Source organism: Sciurus carolinensis, chromosome 1, assembly GCF_902686445.1.
Source record: "Sciurus carolinensis chromosome 1, mSciCar1.2, whole genome shotgun sequence".
Lineage (NCBI taxonomy): Eukaryota > Metazoa > Chordata > Mammalia > Rodentia > Sciuridae > Sciurus > Sciurus carolinensis.
Window position 1 is genome coordinate 195,975,175 of NC_062213.1, and position 24,789 is coordinate 195,999,963.

Here is a 24,789-nt window from a genome sequence, read left to right on the forward strand (position 1 = left end):
GAGCCGCAGTAGTACGACGGAAGATGGCGACGAGCGGCGGCGAAGAGGCGGCGGCAGCGGCGCCGGCGCCCGGGGCCCCGGCAGCGGGGGCGGACACGACCCCGGGCTGGGAGGTGGCGGTGCGGCCCCTGCTGTCCGCGTCCTACTCCGCCTTCGAGATGAAGGAGTTGCCGCAGCTGGTGGCCTCAGTCATCGAGAGGTACCGGGCGGCGGCCCCGGCGGGCGGCGCAGGGGGGAGGGGAGGGGAGCCGGATCGTCTGGACCCGCTTCCCGGGCCGCCTGCTGCTCTCAGGGACCCCCGCCCCAGCCGCGGCCTCGGGCGCCCGGACCCTGGAGGCCAGGGCTTGCCGCGCTTCCCTCACCAGCCCCTGGAAGCCATCTGTGCCTCAATTTCCCCTCCAGAGCAAAACTTTTGAGGCGGCCTCGCGGGAGGGCGTGGCCGCACACGTTGGAGTGACTTTGAGATGCATCGCGCCCTAAGTGAAACGTCCTCCGGGCTGTCCCGTGCTAAGGTCAGGGCTTGGATGAGTTTGCATTTCTCGCCCGCACTCGTCCTCCTAGCCTGGGCCGGAGCGCAGCCCGGGGTTTAAATTGGAGACCTACCACATAATTTGATAACGGTCTTCTCGTGGTGCTGTAATCACCAGGGGCACGTGTTATTTCTGTGACTGAAGCCACTAGTTTCCCCCGATGACTTTCTTTTTACTTTGCATCCCTTGCACATTTCTGCTGTAACAGTGTTTGATTGAAGACCTCGCAGCCTGCGAGTCTGAGAGAGCGTTTTCTCAAAGGAGTGTGTACTTCCTCATCCCTCTCGTGCAATAAAATATCTTCAGACTTACACGGGACTGTTTGTTGCCTTGCTGTTTCATGGTTTGGTTTTGTTTTGCAGAGATTCTTAGGCTGCAAGAGTCATGTTCACAGGAAGGCGGTGGTCTCAGTGTCTACCTTTTCCTGACATAATGTACTCAGAGCTGTCTTTCATTAGTTTAGTAGTAGACTTAACACTTTTAAGGCCAGTCTCACTTTCATTTTTCTAGCCAAACCTTGCTTCCGCGACTCCCTGCAGTTGCTAACTGGGTCACTTTAGCTTCTTGCCAACAAGGGTATATCTAAGTGTTATCAAGAAGGTTAGAAATTGCTATGGGTTAATCAAGGAAGGCTCATGGTTTGACATATTATCTATTTTGGTGCTTATTATTGTTCTTCGACTTGTGATGTTTTGGATGCAGAATTTTAAAAATTATAATAAAATAATTGTCAGGTTTGGTAACTTCAGAGTTAACAAGTGGATTTTTTTCCCTTCCTACTTAGTAAGCTGTGAATGTTCTAAAGATGTAAACAAGTGTCAAAGATAGCACTCTGAAATTATGTAGCCTTTTTTAAAAACTGTCTTAAACATTTAGATTAGTGGTATCCCCCCCCCCCAGAATCATACTCATAATGTTACTTGCAGTTAATAATGTTCCACTCTGTTTAGAACATTTTCTTATATGTTTTGTGGATGTGAACTGAGAAGGTTATAAAACCTCCTGAACATAGTTGTATTCTGGGGCCACACCTTTTAAAGTGTAATAGTTAAGCAACTCCTCCAACCTGCTGAAGGAGCCAAAACCAAATTCATCACACTAGGTTTGAATTTTGACAGTTGAGGCACTAGTGATCCCTCCCACACCCTGTATTAGCTCAGATAATCAATAGTTGTCTGTGTTTGTAGTCATTAGTAAGACCTCTCTCTTTGGTTTAGAAAAGAAGTTCAAACTGATGGGTTTAGTAATAGTTTTATTGGAAGGCAAGATCTTTGAAGGCTCTGTTTTGTTTTTTGTGGCTCAGTTAATTTTGAATGCCTGTCATTTGACCTCTTCAGGCCTTGTAAGAGGAGTATGATCATAAGAAAAATTTACAGAAGAAATATCTGGCTTACATGTTCTTTATGGTGTATAACAGTTAAACAAATCAAATGTTCATTTTGGTGTAGAGCTTGGTATCAGCAAAGTTTCTGAAAAAGGCCACATAGTAGCAGGTCCTGTGGTCTCTGGCCTGTTAACTCTTCCAATGCAGCTATGGGCAATACTGTACATAAATGAATGGGGTGCAGTTATGTTCAGAATCTTAGGCACGGATGCTGAAATTTGAATTTCATGTGATGTTTGCATGTCACGTAATATTAAACCCTCAAAAAAATTGAAAAGCCATTCTTAGGGGCTGGAGTTGTGGCTCAGTGGTAAAGCTCTTGCCCATGTGTGAGGCCCTGGGTTCGATCCTCAGCACCACATAAAAATAAAATAAAGGTGTCCACCTAAAACTAAAATATATATATATATATATATATATACACACACACACACACACACACACACACACACACATATATCTTAAAAAAATTCTTAGATATGGGCTGTACAAAGATAGGCAACTAGGTGAATTTGACCTGCCAGTCATAGTGCACTGATTCCTACTTTAGAACACACAAATTTTATACCATGTCATCCGTTCTGAGAAGTTTTCTGTGACTTTCCAAAAACTGAAGAGAGGATCTCAAATTGTGGAATCATTTCTTGTATATTGAGTTATAGCCACAGAGTATATAGTACCGGATCAAAGTAGACACTGACATACCGAGGTGGGGTTTGTCTTCCGATTTAATCGCAGGTTTAGATGCCCAGGCTGTACTTTGCTTGTGTGGCTGCCACTCCTAATTTCTGTAGTTCCCTTATTTCTTTCTATTGTTATGCCTGCCCTGTTTTTCTTCCCTGTCTCCAGGGACCTTCTATTTTTCTGTTGTAATTTACCATTCTCTGCTTCCCTTTTTGATGTCCTGGTTCCATCGTATCAGCTTTTACTTCCTGTCTGGCAGCCTGCTCATCTATTGAATTCCTCTCCTTTGATTGTTGGATATGATGACACTTATTCTGAGAGATTCCTCAGTACTCCACCATTCTACTTCCTAACTATTCTTTCATGCTTTTATGGTTGAAATTGACCCTTTGAGGCAAAGATAGATTACAATTTCTTAGAGCTAGACTTTTTTTGATAAGTTTGTTTGACTTCAGAACCAAATTGTGAAATGAAGGAGGAATGGATTAGCATTAGCATGGATAAATTGTGAAGTAAAAAGTGTCATTAGGAGGTGGGCTTGGTAGTGCACACCTGTAATCCCAGCAGCTCTGGAGGCTGAGGCAGGATGATCATGAGTTCAAAGCCAGCCTCAGCAAAAGTGAGGTGCTAAAAACTCAGTGAGACCTTGTCTCTAAACACAATACAAAATAGGGCTGGGGATGTGGCTCAGTGGCCAAGTGCCCCTGAGTTCAATCCCTGGTACCACTGCCCCCCCCAAAAAAAAAAAATTGTCATTAGGTTTTTAAAGGAAAAAGATACCTGAAATATTGACAGGGTAGTTTATTTTTTCTCTCCTGTCTCCCTCTCTCTCTCTCTCTCTCTCTTTTTTTTTTTTTTTTTTTTTTTTTTTGGTACCGGAGATTTAATCAAGGATCTGTTTGCCACTGAGCTGCATCTCCAACCCTTTTTGCTTTTTATTTTGATATGGGGGTCTCATTAAGTTGCTTTGGGCCTTGCTAAGTTGTTGAGGCTGGGCTTGAACTTGTGATCCTCCGACCTCAGCCTCCCAACCCTCTGGGATTACAGGTTTGTGTCACCATTGTCTATAGCTAGCATGTCTTTTAGTAGTAAAGACTTAAAAATCTTTTAAACAAGATTATCTTTTCAGATCAGAAGTGGAGTTAAAACTTGTTCAATGGAGCACATACTATTCATAGGATTAATTGGTATAATTGCTGAATGTAGCTTTCTGTGTTAAAGTGTACAAAATTTCTTAACTCTGCAAGATAATTTGGTGAACATCGTTGCCATTGAGTATAGATCTAAAACAAACTGGAAAAGAAAAAAACACCAAACTCCAAAACAAACTTTTCCTCTGAGCTAACCTGACCTCTTTACTTATAAGCCTCTGACAATCTCTGCCTCCCAGATATTTGATAGAATTTAGGGCAAAGACATCTACTTGGGAAGGAAAAGCTGTTACAATCTTGTCATTAGGTACCACACAGTCATTTCTTTAAAATCTTGAAAAGGAGCTTGTGTTGCTATACTGCACAAATGTGCTTTAGCATTTGTAAACTGTGGGGCATAGGTTGATGGTTGACCTACAGGGCCAAAAAGCTCACCATCAAAAGATAGGGTGAGATGAATTCTCGTGACTGATGTTTCTATGTCTTCTAAGTCATTCACCATAGATCTGTCAATGTGTGAGGAAAGTATCTGAAAGAAAGCACTTAGTTTTTTGGGTAACAATAGAATATGTATGTATGTGTAAATTATGAAACAAATGTAATGGATTCTGTACTTAGAAGTTCATGTATCTGCTGAGATGTTGGGTACTTGTGGAGTTTACAGTTTTTGAAACATGTACAATGTTACCAAAGAGGGAGAAGTGAGGTGAATCCGGAAACTTTTATTATGCTTCTCCTTAGATTTCCATCTCCTCCTAAAGTGAGGTAGATATTTCTAAACTCCAGTCAATTCTTTTCTCACTTACACATCAAATTGGATTTCTCTGACCTGGCTGCTTAGCTGCTGTTTCCTTTTGTGCTCTGCACTGCATTTATTTATCACGGAACAGAAAAGCCTCAGATTCCATGTCCATCCACAGTGTTTCAACCTCTGTGGTGCTATTGTTGGAATGTGTGTTAGAGGAGGCAGGTGTTTCAGGAAGAGACCTTGACTGACCAGAATACAGGCATACTTTCACCTTTAAGTCTATTTTTCTCCTTCGTGCTGTATCTGCCTTCAATTTCTTCATTCCTGTCTTTCCACCTAACCTCTTGCCCTACAATTCTGAGCATACTGTGGTGTTTTGGTGTCTGTCAGTTTATTGGGGAATGAGGGTGGGGTAGGGAAGTGTGGCAGTACATTTTTATTAGGTGACTCATGACTCTGACACTTTCTTTAAAAATCCAGAGATCTGACAACGAAGTCATGGTGGCATGTGCCTGTAACCCCTGCTACTTGCTACTCGGGGCAGAGTCTAGAGGATTCACAAGTTCAAACCCAACCTGGGGAATGTAACAAGACCCTGTCTCAAAAAAGTGACAAAAATGTCTGATACTTTTCTACTCTTCTTCAAGTCTTTTAAAAACTAATCCTTAGTTGTCCTAAGCAAATTATAAGTGGAGGTGAAGAGTGCTTCTTATTTCCTCTGCCAGTGTTCATCTTTCCCCAGAGTGCATTCTTTTTTTAAAATGCCTTTATTTTTTAATGTGGTGCTGAGACTTGAACCCAGTACCTCACACGTGCTAGGCAAGTACTCTACCACTGAGCCATGACCCCAGTCCCTTCCCCCCCAAAGTGCATTCTTCCATTTCCTTCCTGAAGTAAGACTGTTGTATATATCTAGGGGAAGAAGTTTGTTAAGTCTCAATGGATCCACAAGGCCCTGGGTCCAGTCCTCTCCCTAAATGAAACACAAGCAATGAGTGACACTGCCAGGCACCTCAGTGGGTTTAATGCTGTGTTGTTTGGATGCACTTCCTTACCAGATTGGGAGTGAAAGCACAGAACGAGTTTGTTCTTTGGGTGGGCAGTGTTTCTCCTAGATTGGTAAACCTGTTCAGCTCAAAAAAATGGGGTAAGCAGCTCTGAGTTTTAAAAATAAAGCAGTGAAGGTAAATGACTCGTAAAACACATCAAATTACGGAGCAGGAGAACCTTAGAATAGTGAATAAGAAAGTAAATTGAAGTGAAGGAAAAACCAAGTGCATAAGGGAGAAGAAAGGGGATTTAGTAGTTTTTTACTGAACACATGAGTTGCAAATGAGCTGATCAAGAATTTTGAGTGCTTTTTTTTTTTTTTTTTTTTTTTTTTTTTTTTTCTTTTTTCCTTTTTTTTTTGTGGTGTGGGGAATTGAATCCAGGAGCATTCTGCCTGTGAACTACATGCCCGGCTATTTTTAAAAATTTTATTTTGAGACAAGTTCTCACTAAGTTTCCCAGGTTGAACTTGCAATCTTCCTGCCTCAGCCTCCAATGTCTGTGGGATTATAGGTGTGGACCACTGCACCTGATATTTCCTCCTTTTGGGGGATGGGGTGCTGGAATTGAACCCAGGGATGCTTTAGCATTGAGCTGCATCCCTGGCACTTTATTTTTATTTTCAGACAGAGTCCTGCTAAATTGCTGAGACTGACTTAGAATTTGTAGTTCTCCTGTCTCAGCCTCCCAAATTGCTGGGATTAAAAGGCATGTTCCACCTCATTTGCCTCTTTCTTCTATTTTAATTAGCATGACAAGTAGGGTTAAAATGACCCTTGTTGGACAGGAAGATCCTTTTTTTTTTTTTTTTTTTTTGCAGTACTGGGGATCGAACTCCGGGCCTCAGGAAGATCCTTGTACATCATAGGTGTTCTCTTTTTCTCTCTCTCTCTGTACATGTGTATATATGTGTATAGCTACATATATATGTATGTAGCTATTCTAAAATAAAGGACTAATCTTTGATAAATACCCACTTAATCTTGATAAATCTCCAAATAACAAAGTCCTGGCAATGCCAGACTCTGCAGTGTTACTTGAGGTATTCAACACTCACCTTCCAAACATCGCCTTGGCTTTTTGGCTCCTATGTTCATTTTGCAAGTGAATAGTCTTGCTGGCAGTGAATAGAGTTCCAACTGTTTGTTTCCTTTCCTAGGCTGATACTTCTTGCTGGGGATGAATTTACTAAGGAAACTATTGAGCCATGCAACTCTACTCTTTCCATTAAATAAGATACATTTTACTCTTTTCTTTGTCCTGTGTTTCATGTTCTGTGGAGTGGCATCTGACTTGATAGAGAAAACGACTTCATTGTATCTAGCCTTTAGAACTAGTTGGACTTCAGATTTTCATAGAATAGGGCATTTCCTTAGCTAGAGAGGAGGAATGTGGTTCGAAAATCACCAAATCTGTTATTATCTAACTTTAACTTCCTAGGGGGTGGGTGTGGACGAGGGGAGATGTTATGGTACTCTGGTGGTAAATTTTGGATTTTAACTTGGCTCATAGGATTTTATTTAATTTTTTTAAAACTTTGAATTAATTCTTTACAAATCACTGAATTCTGGGCTAGTATTATGTGGTCTTCAAAATGGGTTATTTTAATCTGTATTTCTACTAACACAGTCTTTTTTTTTTTTTTTTTTTTTTTTCTTTTTCCCCTGGGGCTGGGGATTGAGGCTAGCTTTCACTTAAGGATCCTCCTTCCTCAGCTTCCTGAGTTGCTGGAATTACAGGCGTGCACCGCCACGTCCAATTCTACCAACAGTATCTTGAGTGCTCTGTTCTACCCACTTTTGATTATCAATGATGAAGATGTTATTAGCTTTTGGTCTTTGCCAATCAATAATACAGGACAAACTGGTATCCTCTTATGTTTTTACTTGTGTGTCTTTGAATGAGTTTGAAAATGTTTTCTGTTTATCAGCCTCTGCTTCTTACTAAGCCTGATACCTTGAACAAGATATTTAAGTCTATAAGCTTCACCTTCGAATTTAAAAAAAAAATTTTTTTTGTGATGTTGGAAATTAAACCCAGGGCCTCATGCATGCTAGGCGAGTGCTCTACGACAGCCACATCCCCAGCTCCAAATCTTGAATATAGAGAATACTACCTACCATGCAGGGCTGTTGAAAAGGGTTAAATGAAGGGATATAAAGGGATGTGTGACACATGGTAGGCACTTAATAATGTTGACTGCATTGTTTTCTTTACAGTGAGTCAGAAATCCTGCACCATGAGAAGCAGTACGAGCCCTTCTACTCCTCTTTTGTTGCGCTTTCCACACACTATATTACAACAGTTTGCAGCCTTAGTAAGTATTCTACTCTTGTCACCTCCTTTGAGGGCTTGTGAATAGGGGGATTGTTTATCCTCTTGTCAGATCATCCCAGCAAGTTGTTAATGAGGTCTGTGTTTTAGCACTCCTAAGCTGTTCACTGAGGAGTGGAGACAATTGCCAGCTGTGCTGGGTTCCGGTGGCTCCCTTACCTAGGCCAGCTGAGTGGCCTGTAAAAGCTGTTGTGCCTTGGCATCTGCTTTATGACCATCAAGTCAACCTTCCTTTCCTTCTTAATCAGAAGCATTTTGTTGATTTCACACAATTAATTACTGGTATATGAATTTGGTGGGATATTGGTATCCCCAGAAATTAACTGCTAATCTGCAGGGTTATCAGTTAATCAAGACACTGTTCCTTGTTGGTTTTGGTGAGAATGTGAATTCTCCTCTTGTGTTCTCTGGTTTATGAAAAGATTTCAACTTTAGTTCCTCATTTTCTGAATTTTCCTATCCTCAGAGGGACCAAGCCCTATTTTTCATTATTTCTGAACTTTTGCTTTTTCAGTTTATTTTTATCCTATATTAAATAGTTCTGAAGAATTCTAGTTATTTATTTATTTGAATCGTTTGCTAAGCATGTAAATCAAAAGAAACTACAGAGCCTTTGAATAATCTGTGTCCAGTGTTGTTTCTTATATATAGGCACTGACAGCTGCTAAGAAAGCCACTGTAGCTTTAAGAAACTAAAAAGTCAGGGCTGGGGAGGTAGCTCAGTCGGTAGAGTGCTTCCCTTGCAAGCACAAGGCCCTGGTTTCGATCCCCAGCATTGCCAAAAAAAAAAAAAAAAAAAGAAACTAAAAAGTTATTTAGAACCTATGGGAAAAGAGCGGAGGTTACTCTTGTGGTCAGGAGCATAAACTCAAGAGGCAGGTTTCCTGAACTTTAATGTGATGGGCAAGCCATTTAACCTCTCTGTACTTTAGTTTGTTTGTCTTTTAAAAATGGGAGAGGAAAATAATACCTGCCTTATAGGTTTATGTCTAAGGATTAAATAAGTTAATATCATTTGAAGTGCTTGGCACTTAGTGTAACATATTTCCTATTATCATTATTTTAATTTCCAGTAGCGTAAGATGAATGAATCTATAAGCAATTGATGGTTATCAATGCCAAAATGTCTTTACTCCTTGGCTTGTTGGTTTTGAATAATTATTTTCATGGAATGATATTGGGAATGTTGAACATACAGAACTCAACATTTGTTTTATTTGGCTTTTTGACTGTGAGGCTGAACAGTCAGATTAAGTAAGGTTTATTACTTTCTCAGTTCCCCGGAACCAACTTCAGTCGGTGGCAGCAGCCTGTAAAGTCCTAATTGAGTTTTCTCTCCTGCGTCTTGAGAATCCAGATGAGGCTTGTGCTGTGTCCCAGGTGAGAGTGATGGGCTCTTTCTGGACCTTACTTTGAAGTAGGATTTGTGATTAACCAGTGGGATTGATGGAAAACGGATGGCATAGAGCAGAGATTGGTAAACCTCTGTAATTGAATAGTGAATAATTTGTGGACTCTGTAATAATGGTTGCAGCTAGTCAGCTCTGCCTTTGTACTGTGAACACAGCCATAGAGGATATGTAAATGAAGGAATATGGCTGAGTTCCATTAAAATTCATTTGGAAAAACAGGAAGTGGGTTGAATTGGGGCTGTAGTTTGTCACCCTTTGGTGGATAGGACTGTAGAGTCTTTTTCAAGGATTGCAAACTTATGTACTTAAGGGACCAGGCAGGTGACAGAGCAAGGGTGAATTGTGCTGGTTGACAAGGTCGTAGGCCCCACTGAAAGGAACCAGCCATTACTTGGCTCTAATTGTTGCCATGTAGAAATGGGGGCCTCAAGTGGTAATATCTTGTGAATTGTTGAGAGACGTAAGAATTCTGGATTTGCATGTGAAACCTTCCATTTTTAAAAAACTTGCACATAATGTCAAATTGGGGAAACAAAATGACTATGAGAATAAGACAAATCTGCAAGTCAGGTGGGGTCTGAGGATCATCAGCTTTCCATCTCTGCTTTTTTTGTTTGTTTGTTTTCCTTCCCTGCTGAACTGCAGTTCTTTATGCAACGTAAATTTGGCCCTGTGCCCGTTGGAACTCCCAAAAGAGTAGAATCTCCTGAAAGACATATTTGAATTTGTTTTCTTTTCAGAAACACTTGATTCTCCTAATCAAGGGCCTGTGCACTGGCTGTAGCCGACTAGATAGAACTGAAATTATCACATTTACAGCAATGATGAAATCTGCCAAGCTGCCTCAAACAGTGAAGACACTTTCAGATGGTGCGTATTCCTTCTCCAGACGTAGTTTATGGCCACCTCATCAGCCAGCTTCGCCTTTCGGTGGCACTCTGCTAATCCCCATTTTTGCTTTTGTTATGTTACAGTGGAAGACCAGAAAGAGCTGGCCTCACCAGTAAGCCCCGAGCTGAGGCAGAAGGAGGTACAGATGAATTTTTTGAACCAGCTGACCTCAGTTTTTAACCCTAGAACTGTAGCCTCACCACCTATCAGTCCACAGGCTCTGGTGAGTTCCTTCAGCCAAATAGCCTCATCTCTGGGATTTGTTAAGGTGGTAACACTGGAAAAAAAAATTATGTATTTTGTATTTGTGATATAAAGTGATAGTCACATACCATATATAACATTTTGGTCAAAGATGGACCATATATACAATGGTGGTCCTATGAAGTTATATCACCTAGTGTGACCTCATAGCCATCTTAGTTTGTGTACGTATACTCTGAGATGTTTGTACAATGACAATTGTCCAATGATACATTTTTTAGAATGTATTTCCTGTTAAGCCATGCATGACTGTGCATGCCTGTGGTAGAAAAAAAGGAATACAAAACAATGAAAGTAAAATTCATCCCAATTGGTTCTGTCCACAGTTATTACTAGTTTGGTGATCATTCTTGTAGGCAATTTCAATGCATAAAGACCATATAGAAGCTGGGCACAGTTGTGCATGCCCATAACCCTAGTGACTTGGGATGCCAAGGCAGGAGGATTGCAAGTTTGAGATCAGGCTCAGTAACTTAATGAGACTCTCAGTGAGACCCTGTCTCAAAAAAAAAAAAGGATTGGGAATGTGGGAATATAGTTCAGTGGTAAAGTTCCCCTGGGTTCAGTCCCCAGTGCAAAAAAAAAAAAAAAAAAGACCATATATACAATTTTCTGTAAAAGGCATCACTCTAGCTGGATGTGGTGATATACACATGTAATTCCAGTGATTTGGGAGGCTGAGGCAGGAGGATTTTAAGTTCAAGGCCAGCCTAAGCAACTTGGCAAGGTTCTAAGTTTAGTTCTAAATTTAGTGAAACCTGGTTTCAGAATTTAAGAAGTAAAATAGAAAAGGCTGGGGATATAACTCAGTGACAGAGTGCGCCTGGGTTTAATTCCCACTACCAGAAGAAAAAAAAAAAAAAAAAAAAGCCATCACTCTATGTTAGCTGTAGAACAGGTATTTTTCCCTCCTCTTGGGAAAATAGTGGTTTTTTCCTCCACTATTCGTGAGGAATTTTTTTTGTTCTTCCCATCATTCGGGAGTCTGAGTATCCCTGGAGCTGCTGCTCACCTTTCATTGTGTATATAGTAGGGTAGCTTGCAGTGAACAGGTGGTAGGTAGTGTCTTGATAGACCTGTGTTACTTTTCAGGTGGAAGGAGAAAATGATGACCAGTCATCCACAGATCAAGCCTCTGCTATCAAAACCAAGAATGTATTTATAGCTCAGAATGTGGCTAGTCTTCAAGAGCTTGGTAAGACACTAGCTGATGTTGGAAAATGGTTTCTGTGCTTACAAAAACTCCTTAAGCGTGCTTCTTCCATGTGGAGAAAACAGACATCAAATAGAGTCTTGTTTGTGAGGTTGTGTGTGTTCACTAATGCAGGTGGCTCAGAGAAGCTACTACGTGTGTGTCTGAACCTGCCGTATTTCCTACGCTACATCAATCGGTTCCAGGATGCAGTGTCAGCCAATTCCTTCTTCATCATGCCTGCGACGGTTGCAGATGCCACAGCTGTTCGTAATGGGTGAGGTGCTCTTCTGAGCTGTGCTTTACATTTTAATTGAAAGAGATATACCTGGTTCATTTTTATGGCATGCTAATTTTTTTAACCAAATTATAGAAGCAAGCAATTCTAGGAGACACCTTTGATCTTCCTTGATTTTCTCTGTTATGTTCCAGTTTTCATTCACTGGTGATTGACGTAACTATGGCATTGGATACTCTTTCTCTACCTGTGTTGGAACCTCTCAATCCTTCTCGTCTACAAGACGTGACAGTTCTCAGCCTAAGTTGTCTGTATGCAGGTGAGAAGTTAAAATGTCTGGTCTTATTTTCTCAAACACAGATATACTTTCAGGAGACAATGAGAATCATGAGTACTCTGTCCCACTTTACTTGTTCCCTTCTCCTAGAGATTCTCTAATGTCACATGTAGGTGAAATAAAATCTCAGTAGGAATCTTTGTAAAGGTTCCTGTTTAACTGCTGGCATTGTGTTATAGCACATTGGATTTCATAGTATGTGTGGATATTAAGTGTCTACTGCATGAAGAACAAAATGCCAAGAACTTTGGAGGTGTCGAGAGGAATAATATATCATCCCTGCCTACAGGGAGCCTGTACCTGAGCATGAAGAAAAGAAATGATTAAGTAGTATAATATAAAAGAGAAGATGAAAAAGGCAATAAAAGATTTATAGAATATTTTGGGCACACAAGCAAGGGAGAAATTGAGTCTTGGTGTGGCAACAGGTTTGAAGGAGGCTTTGTGGGACGGAAGGTTTCTGTTTATGTTGATAAATGAAGAATGCTATTCTCTGTGTTTCCATAAAATCCCTCCTTCCTATTGACCATGCTGTCTTGGAGGGAGTTCCTGACAGCTGGTGTTTATTCTTTGAAGTTATTGTTGAAGTGACTTTTTAACTCAAAACTGATCCTTGCTTTTAAGTCTTGGACATCCCATAGCCTGGTATGTCTTTGAAGGTATAGCATTTTCAGAAATTCACTTGGTTCTGCAGGTGAGGGTTTGTGCAGACAGTCTTAGAAACTAGACCTAGGGAGCATCAAGAAATTGTTGAGGGGTGAGGTTATAGCTCAGTGGTAGAGTGTTTGCTTTGCACGTGTGAGGCACCACATAAAAATAAAGGTATGTGTCCGTTCACAGCTAAAAAATATTAAAAAGAAAATCGTGAGGTTGGTTCATCTCCCTTCATTCTTTTTTTTTTGTAATACCGGGGGTGTTGAACCCAGGGGTGTTTAACCACTGAACCACCTCCACATCCCTTTTTAAAAATTTTTCATTTTGAGACAGGACCTGCCAAAGTTGCTTAGGGCCTTACTAATTGCTGAGGCTACATTTGAACTTGCGATCCTCCTGCTTCAGCCTCCTGAATCACTGGGATTACAGGCATGCATCACCACTCTTGGCCCAATCTCCCTACATTCTCTGAACAGCTTTAATTTGAGCATCTTCGTACAAACAGAAACATAAAGGTATCTGTGTTTAAGAGGGTATTAGTAAAAAACTTTTTTTTTTATGTCAAAGATACTGAGAGGTGAGGGGAATTTGCTATAGAATTTTAGAAGTAGAATTCATTTTAGTTAAGGAAGGCAGTAGTCTCGAAGGAGTTCTGATGCTGTATCTTAAAAGACAGACAGGATTTCACCTTGGCAGAGTCAAAAGCAGGACCAAACGTATTCTGGAATTTGGGTGAAAGTATTACATAAGCATGCAAGTGTATAAGTCTGTGGGTTTTATGGGTCCTGGTGGGTGTTGTATAGATGGACCGAAAGGAGGCTCATGTAGAAATGCAGACTAAGTCATTTGGACCACATCCAATAGACAACAAAAGGTTCTGAAGGTTGTGAGCATCTGAGTTTGTTTTACAGGAAGAACATTTAGGCATTGGAGTACAGGGTATTTTTGTCTGGGGAAATATTAGAGGTAGGAAGATGGATTAGGAAAAATTTACTGTTCATTTAGGCAAGACACATTTAGGACCTGAGCTAAAGAAGTAGCCTTAAGAATAAGAAATTCAAGATACATGTGGAAATGTGCTATCTCTACTCAGTGTCCAGTGTTTAGTTTCCTGTTATGTGTCCATCTGATTCGATCTTATATTTTTTAATTTGGGGTTTATTAATTTAGATTTTCAGTGAATTTCTTGACTAGCACATGGATCTCAATGCATTTAGTCAATATGTAATGTAACTAAAATTGATAAGAATTAAAACTTTCTTTTTCTTTTTCTTTTTTGGTATTGGAAATTGAACCCCAGAGGCACTTTACCACTGAGCTACATCCCCAGTCCTTTTATTTTTTATTTTGAGACAGGGTTTCAAACTTCTAATTTGAAATCCTCCTGTCTCAGTCTCCTGAGTCTTTGGGATTACAGGTATGTGCCACTGCATCTGGCAGTGACAGATTTCTTAAAAATTCATAGTTGGGGGTTGGGGTTTTGCCTCAGTGGTAGAGAGCTTGCCTAGCACATGTGAGGCCCTAGGTTTGATCCTTAGCACCACATAAAAACAAATAAAATACAGGTATTGTGTTCATCTTACAACTTAAAAAAAAATTCATAGTTGGATTAATATCTCAGATTCAGTTTACTATTGAAATTTGATCCTTTGGAATTTAAGGAGAGAGATTTGACTTCGATGCCTTTGAAAAATACCAAATAAAGTTTGGCTTTTCTGGTTCATAATCTTAAAATTTTTTTAGTTTTTTTGAAAAAAATGTGTAGATGGGCACAATACCTTTATTTTATTTTTAATTTTTAATTTTTAATTTTTTGTGGGGGATACTGGGGATTGAACTCAGGGGCACTCAACCACTGAGCCACATCCCCAACCCTGTTTTGTATTTTTTATTTAGAGACAGGGTCTCACTGAGTCGCTTAGTGCCTTGCTTTTGTAGTGGCTAGCTTTGAACTCTTGATTCTCCTGTCTCAGCCTCCCGAGCTGCTGGGTTTACAGGTGTGCACCACCACGCCTGGCTATCTTATTTGTTTTTATGTGGTGCTGAGGATTGAACCCAGTGCTTCACATGTGCTAGGTAAGCACTGAGCTACAACCCCGTCCCCAAAATCTTAAAATTTTTTTTTTTTTGTACTGAGAATTGAGCCCAGGGGTGCTTAACCATTGAGCCACATCCCCAGCCGTTTTTTGTATTTTTTAATTTAGGGACAGAGTCTTGGTGAGTTGCTTAGGGCCTTGCTAAGTTGCTGAGGCCGACTTTGAACTCATGATCCTCCTGCCTCAGCCTCCCGAACTGCTGGGATTACAGGTGTGTGCCACCTCGCATGGCCAAAATCTTAAATTAAAAAATTTTTTCATTAAAAAAAAATTACCCAGATTTTAGCTGGGTATGTTGATACATGCCTGTAGTCCCAGTTATTTGGGAGGCTGAGGTCAGGAGGATCCCTTGAGTTCAGGAATTTGAGACTTGTCTGGGCAATACAGTGAGATCCTGTCTCAAAAAGAAAAACAAGTATTAAAAAAAAGTCTGTTGTACCTCCTCTCCCCGTGCATAGTTTCCCCTGTTAACATCTGGAATAAGTATGGTACATTTGTTATCATTGATGAACCAGTCTGACACATTACTATTGAAGTCCTTAGTGCTTTAGGGTTCCCTCTTTGTGTTGTAGAGCTCTATGGATTTTGACAAATGTATAATGTTATGTATTTATCATTATCATATCATACAGAATAGTTTCACTGCCCAGAATATCCCCCATGCTTCACCTATTTAACCCTTAGCCTCTTACCCAACCCTTGGTAACCTTTGACATTTTTACCATTTCTGTTGTATTTTCTTGTATTTCTTTCCCAGAATGGCATGTAGTCAAAATCATACAGTATGTAGCCTTTTCAGACTGTTTTCTTTCACTTGATAAACATGCATTTAAGGTTCTTTCATGTCTTTTCTGACTTGATAGCTCATCTTTTTTTATTGCTGACTTATGTTCCATTGTCAGCACAGCACAGTTTGTTTATCTATTTCCCCATTGATGGACGTCTTTTTTACTTCCATTTGTAGGCAGTTATGAATATAACTGCAATAAATATTCATGTGCTGGTTTCTTTTGGCCGGGTGGGGTGGTTATAAGTTTTCTGCTCATTTGGGTAAACTAGGAGTGTGATTATTGGATTGTGTGGAGTGAGTATGTTTATTATGGTCTTGCTCTTATGGAGTTTAATACTCAGTCATGGAATTGCTTATTGCTTATGAGTGGGGTGTGTATTTGTCTTTCAGTTTTGAAATCTGCTTGTTCTTTTTTAGGTGTTAGTGTGGCAACCTGCATGGCCATCCTTCATGTGGGTAGTGCCCAGCAAGTACGGACAGGGTCCACAAGCTCCAAAGAAGAAGACTATGAAAGTGATGCAGCTACAATTGTCCAGAAATGTGTAAGCCAAGCTTCTGGGTATAGGGACCCTTGATCATTCAGATGAGGGGACATACCAGTTCCATTCCCTCAGCAGAGGAGAAGGTTCAGGGTATTCTCTCCATTCTTTTCCCTGGGAAGTAAGTCTAAGACTGATTTATTTGGCATATTGGTTTGCAAAGATGTATCCCTTTTTTGACTCTTTAGGAAACACTGCAACTTTATGGTGGCAGTGGACTTTGTGGAAGATTATTCAGTCAGCAAATGCATTTGAGGGCTTATTAGGTGTTTGTATACTACTTTCTTTTCTTTTTTCTTTTCTGGCACTGAGAATTGAACTTGGGGGATGCTCTACCACCAAGCTATATCCCCAGTCGTTTTCAGTTTTCATCTTGGGACAGGGTCTACATTGCTGAGGCTAGCCTCAAACTTGTGATCTTCCTGCCTCAGCCTCCTGATTTAATAGAGGCATACAGTAAGCTAGAACTGTGATCAAAAGCCATCTCATGCAGGCATGGTGTGCTATTTTAGATTGGGTGGAGGAACTACCTCTGAGAAAGTGATATTTAAACTAAATGGAAAGTGGCCATTAGCTCCATATGAAGATCAAGAAAGTATGGTGGAATTATATCATTGAAAAGTGACCTGTGGATATTTAAACTCTTCAAGTTAAATTAATTAGGGTTAAGATTTAGTATTAATAATGAAATATGTCACCTTGCTGAAATTTTTTGTGTCTGTTTGATGCTGAACAGCTCGAAATCTATGACATGATTGGGCAAGCAATAAGTAATTCCCGCCGGGCTGGTGGTGAGGTAAGAAGTATGTCTCTGCTGGGTTCCTATTTTGTAGTCTATAAGGTATGAATGTCTCCATGTTCATGTTTTATTTTGTGCCTTCTGTAACAGCACTACCAGAACTTCCAGTTGCTGGGCGCCTGGTGTTTGTTGAACAGCCTTTTCCTTATATTGAATCTCAGTCCCACTGCCTTGGCTGATAAGGGGAAAGAGAAGGATCCGCTGGCTGCCCTCCGAGTCAGAGACATCCTTTCTCGTACAAAAGAAGGAGTAGGCTCTCCCAAACTGGGGCCTGGCAAAGGGTATGTTTTTGTTCCTGTGGCTGCCACTCTGGTTTTGTTGTGCTGTCTCACTGGTGAAGGGCTAGTATAACTCTTCTCCTCTCTGTATTAGGGTGTGTGTGTGTGTGTGTGTGTGTGTGTGTGTGTGTGTGCTGGAATTGAACCCAGGGCCTTGGACATACCAAGCAAATGCTCTGCCACTGAGTTGCACTTGCAGCCTCTCCTCTCCTTATCAATAGAAAGATTCAACTTCCTAAATTCTACCTGGTTTGAATTTAACAATGAAGATAATGATCATGGTCCACAATCTGTGGGATTTTGGATAAGTCACTGGTTTCCTTTGACCCTGTTTTCTCATCTCTCAGAAGGAGAAAATATCTGTAATGGGTATTTTAGAATTATTATCAAGGTCAACTTAGAAAAAAATGCTTGTGTTGTAAAATGGGCTCCCTTGATATAGAGTTGAGTGCTTATGCACATGTTTAACCTGTGAGGTGAGGATGTCATCAGATCATGATGGAGTGCTTCCTGGCACATTGGCCACTGTTGCCACCCTTTCTTGGAAGGAGGAGATATGATTCATATGCTGTTCAAGGTTTAGTTTTCTAAACCCAGGCATTTCTGGATTTTATGTATTCTTTCAGTGCCTACCATGTTCTCAGCTCTTTTCTGTGGAGTTTGGAGGATATAGCACTTAGAGCAGTATCTTTGCCTTTGTGGCATTTGTTTTCTAATTGGAGAAATAGCAAACAAATATACCATTAAGTACCTTGTAGAATATCATATGTAAGTGTTGGGAAGGAAAAGAAGCCAGAGCAAGGGGCTAGTGAGTGATAGGGACTGTTATTAGTTGAGACGGAACTGGAAAGGACTCTGAAGACAGTACATAGAGACCATATATGAAGTGACAGGGTGAACCCATTAAGTGTTTGAGGTAGAGTTGTTCAGATTCCAGGCAGAGGTGTGATTGGCAGTTTTGAGGATCACAAGGTCAGTGTGAGTAGAGTGGAGAAATTAAGGAGAGAAAGTGGCAGAAAATTAGGTCACAGAGATAGCCAGTGGCCAAATAATCTAGAGCTAAATGCTGTCTGAGGGTTTTTACCAGGAGAGATGTGACCTGATTTATTGGTGATCTGAGAACCTAGCTGGTGTGAAGACTAGGCTGCAGGGACCTAGAAGGAAGGAGGATGCAGGGAAGCTGGTGTCTTATTCTGTACAGTTTGTTAATGACTGGCAATATTCTGCTATGTAATTGTATCATAATTGACTAATTTCCTTAGTGATTTATACTTAATTTGCTCCAGATTTCTTGTTTTGATAATTTTTTTTCCTTAAGCACTGGGGATTGATCCCAGGGGCTCTCTACCATTGAGCTTTACCCCCAGCGCTTTTTATTTATTTTGAGACAGTATCTTGCTAAATTGCCAAGGCTGACCTTGGGTTTGTGATCCTTCTGCCTCAGTTTCCTGATTTGCTAAGATTGCCACCATGCCCAGGAATAAATCATACTTCTTGTAAATCTCCTGAAATGTCAACTTTTGGGAACTTGTTTAACTGTCCTCTTAGAGTAAATTCTTAGAAGTACAATTGTGATGATAAAGGACACAAATATTTTAAATTCTAAAATATTGTGCCATACAACTCTTTATAAGTTATAATTTGCATTCCCACCCTTTGTTCATATGCACATTTCCCCATGTCCTTTTTGACACTGGGTATGGTTAATTTTTATGTTTGTTAATCTTAGAGGGGAAAAAATGCTATTTATATTTCTGTACTTACTAGTGTGGTTTTCTTCCTATTTACCTATTTATTGGTCATTTGTGTTTCTTTTTTTTGTAAACTGCCTATGTCCTTTGTCTCAGCTTTCCTCTTTATTTTTTCCTTATTAACTTACGTGTCTTGTTATATATTTGATTTATAAACCCTTTGTCAAGTGGATATTTTGAGCATATAGAAGGTTTTATTCAAATGGGATATGAAATTTTATTCTCTTTGGTTAGTTCCCAGATATTCTATATAAGTTGGTAATTTTTATCTTTTTCTTCCTAAAAGAATGATTATTTAAAAGTCCTGCTAACGCTTACATGTTAGTATTTTTATATGACCACAATGGCTTTGAACTGGTAGTTTAAATTCCAGAAATCCATGGATTTAAAAGTTTCTTCTAGTCCAGGAGTTCTTGCTCTGATGTCTGCAGATCTTTTGGCAGTCCATGGATGGGCTTCAGGGAGACTATATTTCTGTTTAAATGCCAATTTTGTGTGTATGTATAATTTTTTTTGGAGTGTAAGGGAGGTTCATAGAGCCTACAAGGGATGTAAGACCCCAGAATGACAAGATACATCATTTTAGAGACTATAATTCATTGGTAATTATTTCAAGGCTGTGTTTTCCATTTTCTTTGTGTAGGCATCAGGGATTTGGGGTACTCTCAGTGATATTGGCAAACCATGCCATCAAGCTGTTAACATCTCTATTTCAAGACCTGCAAGTGGAGGCTCTTTATAAGGTGAGGAGGTTATTACTTTGGAATCAGCATATCAAATGCTAGATCCACTTTGAGGTCAGCTAGCTTGATCTATTAACACAGGTGTGTGTTGTCCCCCCACAAGTCATATCATTAATTTCCCTTTGATACTGATATTTTCAGGGTCGGGAGACAGATGGTCCCCCTGCTGTCTTGAACATTATGGCCCAGAGCACTTCCATACAAAGGATTCAACGGCTAATTGACTCTGTCCCTCTGACAAACCTGCTCTTGACGTTGCTCTCAACTTCTTACAGAAAGGTGAGTGGAAATCAAACCATTGCTAATTTGGAAGAACTTAAATACCCTTCTCAAAATGAATAAGATTCACCATACACCATGCTCTGTAAAAACCCAAATTTGTGGTAATTGTTTTGAGGAGAGGATTTTTTTTTCTTGGTACTAGGGATTGAACCACCCAGAGGTTCTTTACCAGTGATCTGCATCCCCCAGCCCTGTTTTTATATTTTTTTATTTTGAGATAGAGTCTTGCTAAGGTGCTGAGGCTGGCCTTGAACTTGTGATCCTCCTGTCTCAGCCTCCCAGGTCACTGAGATTATAGGTGTGTGCCATGCCCCAATTTCAGTTTAACTTTATATAGTGTAATTAGACCATGTCTGTTACTACCACCAACTGGTATGTGAGTACCACCATTTGCATGGTCACTGTAGCTTAGCTGCAGAAACACCCGTTAGCCAGACACAGTCTGTTCCCTACATCTTCTCTGTCTTAGAGCATTGGTTAATCAGTCGTCTAAGTCTCGTGAGAGTGGAGACCATGTCTTCCCTAACACAAGGGTCTCGTTACTGGGCATGATCCTCAGAGGAGGCACAGACCAGAAGGTCTGATACTCTTGGATCTAAAAAATTAAAGATATGGAGAAAATACTTCATGTGGTGAATGAGATTAAGCAGAATGGCTCTGTTTTTATGATCGTCAGTTACAGAAATCTTGTCATTTCCTAGGCATGTGTCCTGCAACGGCAGAGGAAGGGTTCCATGAGCAGTGACGCCAGTGCCTCCACCGACTCCAACACCTACTACGAGGATGATTTCAGTAGCACAGAGGAGGACAGCAGCCAAGGTAGAGGCCTCTCCTTTTTCTTTCCCGGCTACGTTATAGAGTGCAACAGGTTCCATAGTTTCTTGGTTCCCATTTTGTGTTCACTTGCCTGGCTTTTTTGTGCTCTCAAAGATGATATGATATTTAATAAGAGCAAGTTGAACATTGAAGAATGAATGAGGAACGCTACTTTCAGCTAAACTCACATTGCTCCTTTTCCACCAAAATCAGAATACATCTAAGTTCATAGTTCTCCCTGTGTTGACCCCTGTAATGAGACCTCTATGTACAGTTTTCTCAGTGCAACTCTAAAGATCACATCTGAGGTGTTTGGTTGGGCTGTTGTTCATAGGTTTGTAGTAGGGTAATAAATATGGGGGAGAAATGGAAGACTGCAATGAACAACAGGGCCAAACGTTCCCTCCTGCCTCGTTCTTCAGTTAAGGTTGTGAGAGCAATGTGAAATATTGAGAGGGGTATGATTTTTATCATCTCAGAGTTTACCTTTGGTAAAACAAGTATCAATTTCCTCTCATAAAACATTTGAGTTATTATCAGTAAAGTGAAATTATTTCTCTTCCTTTGTTGGATTTCTTTTAAAAAATTGCGTGTTATTGAGTTATAACATACAATAAAATGCTCTCATTTTATGTATACATTTAGAGAAGTTTTGACAAATTTATGTACTCTGTAACTACTTCTATGATCAGAATGTCCTTTGTTTTCTGATTTGGAAAAAAAAAAATTTTTTTTCTTTTGCTTTTTCTTTCTCTATTCAGATGATGACAGTGAGCCTATTTTGGGCCAGTGGTTTGAGGAGACCATCTCCCCAAGTAAAGAAAAAGTGGCACCTCCACCCCCTCCCCCACCCCCTCCACTGGAGAGCTCTCCTAGAGTTAAAAGCCCCAGTAAGCAAGCTCCTGGTGAGAAGGGCAACATTTTGGCTAGTCGCAAAGATCCTGAGTTGGTAAGAGTGAATTTCGGAGGTTTAGTGGGAGAGGATTTGAGTGAAATGGTTATGAGAAGCAGATCATTTAAACTAAAACATTGTATAGGTTGGATGACTAGCATTTAAATATACTTTTGCTTAGAACTTATGTGTATTATTTATGTTTTATTAAATAGCTTGTACTTCTGGTATTGTTTCTCTGATTGATGGTTATTAGCACAGCCTGTAGACTAGACAGAACTATCTATGTCTACTACTCACTGACTCTAGGTAAGAATCTGAACTACTTATTCTAAGCTTTAAAAAGTTTTGTTGCTAGGTGCACACCTGTAATCCCAGTGGCTTGGGAGGCTGAGGCAGGAGGGATTATGAGTTCAAAGCCAGCCTCAGCAACTTAGCAAGGCCCTCAGCAACTCATATAGTTTATTTAAATAAAATATAAAAAAGGGCTGGGAATGTGGCTCAGTTGTTAAGTGTCTCTGGGTTCAATCCCCAGTACCAAAAAAAGAAAGTTTTGTCTCCTTATGTAGGAACGATTGTACCTGCCTCTAAGGATGTTGGGAGAAAAACATTTGAAAAAACCTTAGCATAGGTCTGACATATCATATGTGTTTCCTAACTATTGGTTTATCCAGTATTTATTGATTATCTACTATGTGTCAGCCCCTGACACATAATTTATCAGTGAATGACTCAGATACAATTCTTAGTTTCATACAGTTTACAGAATAGGTAAGGTTATGAACATAAAATATTTATTCAGTAATTAAAATTAATAGAGAAGTAAAGAGCCAAGAATTCTATGTATGTGTAATAATCATTAGTATAGGTATTAGGGGGCTGGGAATATAGCTCAGTTCTTAGAGTGCTTGCCTGTCAAGCACAAGGCCCTGGGTTCAATCCCCAGCACTGCAAAAAAAGCAAAAGTATAGGTATCAGAATTCACTCTGCTAATTTCTAGAACTGGACAAAGGCCCTTCGAGAAACAAAGGAAATGGGTTAGTAGTTGGAAATTCTTATCTTCACACAATATATTCTGAAGTCTGTTGTATTGCCTTAGCATATCATTTTATATAACTGGTAGAGTTATGTAGGAAAAATTCTCATAATTAAACTTAGGAAGTGGTTTTAAATATGATTCTTTAATTCATTGTGTTTATTGCATGAGACCTGTGGGCATATTTTTGTTTATAATAAGGGTTTGTAAGAACTTGGGGCTTATGATCCTGATAATGAGTTGCTTTGTGTTCCTTTTAGTTCTTAGGTCTGGCGTCCAACATTTTGAACTTCATTACCTCTTCCATGTTGAACTCTCGGAACAATTTTATCAGAAATTATTTGAGTGTGTCTCTTTCAGAACACCATATGGCTACTCTGGCCAGTATCATCAAGGAGGTGGACAAAGATGGACTCAAGGGTCAGTAGGCGGACTCTGTGCTTAGTGGATTTTTATTGTGGAGTGTGGCTGTTGGCAGGGTGTTTGTGATGCATCAGTAACTGCTGCTTGAGTAACTGACTTCCCATCTCTCTGAAGGTTCATCAGATGAAGAGTTTGCTGCTGCTCTCTATCACTTCAACCACTCTCTGGTGACTTCTGACCTTCAGTCCCCCAACCTGCAGGTTTGTGTGCACTGTGTGGCCAAGTAGGCCAGGAACTCTTTACATCAGCTCCTATAGGATGCAGTTGTTCAAATTGTTGAAGAATGTTTTGTTCTTGATTTACCTTGCTGTAAAGAGCACTGAGAGATTATTCTTACATGTCTCTGTGCCTTATATAGGACCATTTCCAGAAAAAGAAAATATATCCTTTCCCCCCAAGTCAGTAAGCTTAAAGAAAGGTAAAAACTGTAAAAACAAAACCCTAATAATTATACCTAGAGGAAAGCAGATAAAATATACAAAAATCCATTTATAAAAAAAGAAATATAAATGGCCAAGAAACATAGGAAAAAATTTTCAATAGTAATGGTTGACAGATGTGAATTAAAATGCATTTTAAAAGATCAATCAAATTAAAGGAAAGAGATGTTCTCAAATATATACTTATTTGCAAACTCATTACTGTGAACATATAATCTTACAGTTCTGTCTCCACTGAAGTAACTGACATTTTGAATCCTAAATTTCAAGTTTGTCATTTCCTCTGTTCCATACATGTCTATATTCCTTAAGTTAAAAAATAAAATTGTTTTTAACTTTATAGCAAATGACAGCATGCTCTATGCAATCTTTTTAGGCTTTCTTTTTTTCTTGATATTAATTATATAGTATTGTATTGACAAGATTCATCTGTATTGTGTATTTCTATATAATATTCCATTGTGACAACTACCAGCTTTTTCCTCTCCACTCCCACTGAAGTTCATTTGAGTTATGTCTAGGTTTTATTGCTACTTCTGCTGTTGCTGATTTTTCTTATACAGGTCCCCTGTTATACAAGGACAAGTGATTCTTTAGGGAATATAATTAGGAGCCAGGTTATACAAGGTGTGACCTCCAGCACATAAGACCAAACCGTCTCTAAAGTAGCTGGAACAGTTTTTATTACCACCATTGATGTGTCAAATCATGTGGATTTGCATTTTTTCCCCAACATTTCACAGTGTGTGTGGTTATTTTTGTTTTTGTTTTTTTTTGGTAGGGGAGAGGGTTCAGGGGATTGAACTCAGGGCCTCTCAATCACTGAGCCATTCCCCAGCCCTGTTTTGTATTTTATTTGAAGACAGGGTCTCACTGAGTTGCTTAGCACCTCATTTTTGCTGAGGCTGCCTTTGAATTTGTGATCCTCCTGCTTCAGCCTCCTGAGCTGCTGGGATTACAGGCATGCATCACTGCCCTGGCTTGCAGTCTATTTTGATAATTTCATAATATCATCAGAGTCCATAAGGATTCCAG

At 39.9% G+C, this 24,789-nt stretch overlaps 1 protein-coding gene across 10 annotated transcripts in view; it reads left to right on the forward strand.

Annotated features, from left to right (window-relative positions):
• Window positions 1-24,789, forward strand: part of Ubr4 (ubiquitin protein ligase E3 component n-recognin 4) — a 133,469-nt gene continuing 108,680 nt past the window's right edge. For 8 of the 10 annotated variants that reach the window (XM_047542310.1, XM_047542320.1, XM_047542326.1 and 5 more), the window contains exons 1-17: window positions 1-199; window positions 7,767-7,864; window positions 9,158-9,261; window positions 10,034-10,163; window positions 10,268-10,407; window positions 11,541-11,643; window positions 11,776-11,917; window positions 12,073-12,197; window positions 16,173-16,297; window positions 17,031-17,090; window positions 17,184-17,374; window positions 19,766-19,865; window positions 20,007-20,144; window positions 20,849-20,966; window positions 21,725-21,912; window positions 23,152-23,311; window positions 23,429-23,514. In XM_047542310.1, coding sequence (XP_047398266.1) covers window positions 24-199; window positions 7,767-7,864; window positions 9,158-9,261; window positions 10,034-10,163; window positions 10,268-10,407; window positions 11,541-11,643; window positions 11,776-11,917; window positions 12,073-12,197; window positions 16,173-16,297; window positions 17,031-17,090; window positions 17,184-17,374; window positions 19,766-19,865; window positions 20,007-20,144; window positions 20,849-20,966; window positions 21,725-21,912; window positions 23,152-23,311; window positions 23,429-23,514 — 2,184 coding nt within the window. In that variant the 5' untranslated portion in view covers window positions 1-23. The remainder of the gene's footprint in view (window positions 200-7,766; window positions 7,865-9,157; window positions 9,262-10,033; window positions 10,164-10,267; window positions 10,408-11,540; window positions 11,644-11,775; window positions 11,918-12,072; window positions 12,198-16,172; window positions 16,298-17,030; window positions 17,091-17,183; window positions 17,375-19,765; window positions 19,866-20,006; window positions 20,145-20,848; window positions 20,967-21,724; window positions 21,913-23,151; window positions 23,312-23,428; window positions 23,515-24,789) is intronic. The other 2 variants (XM_047542335.1, XM_047542384.1) reach the window with 1 other exon arrangement.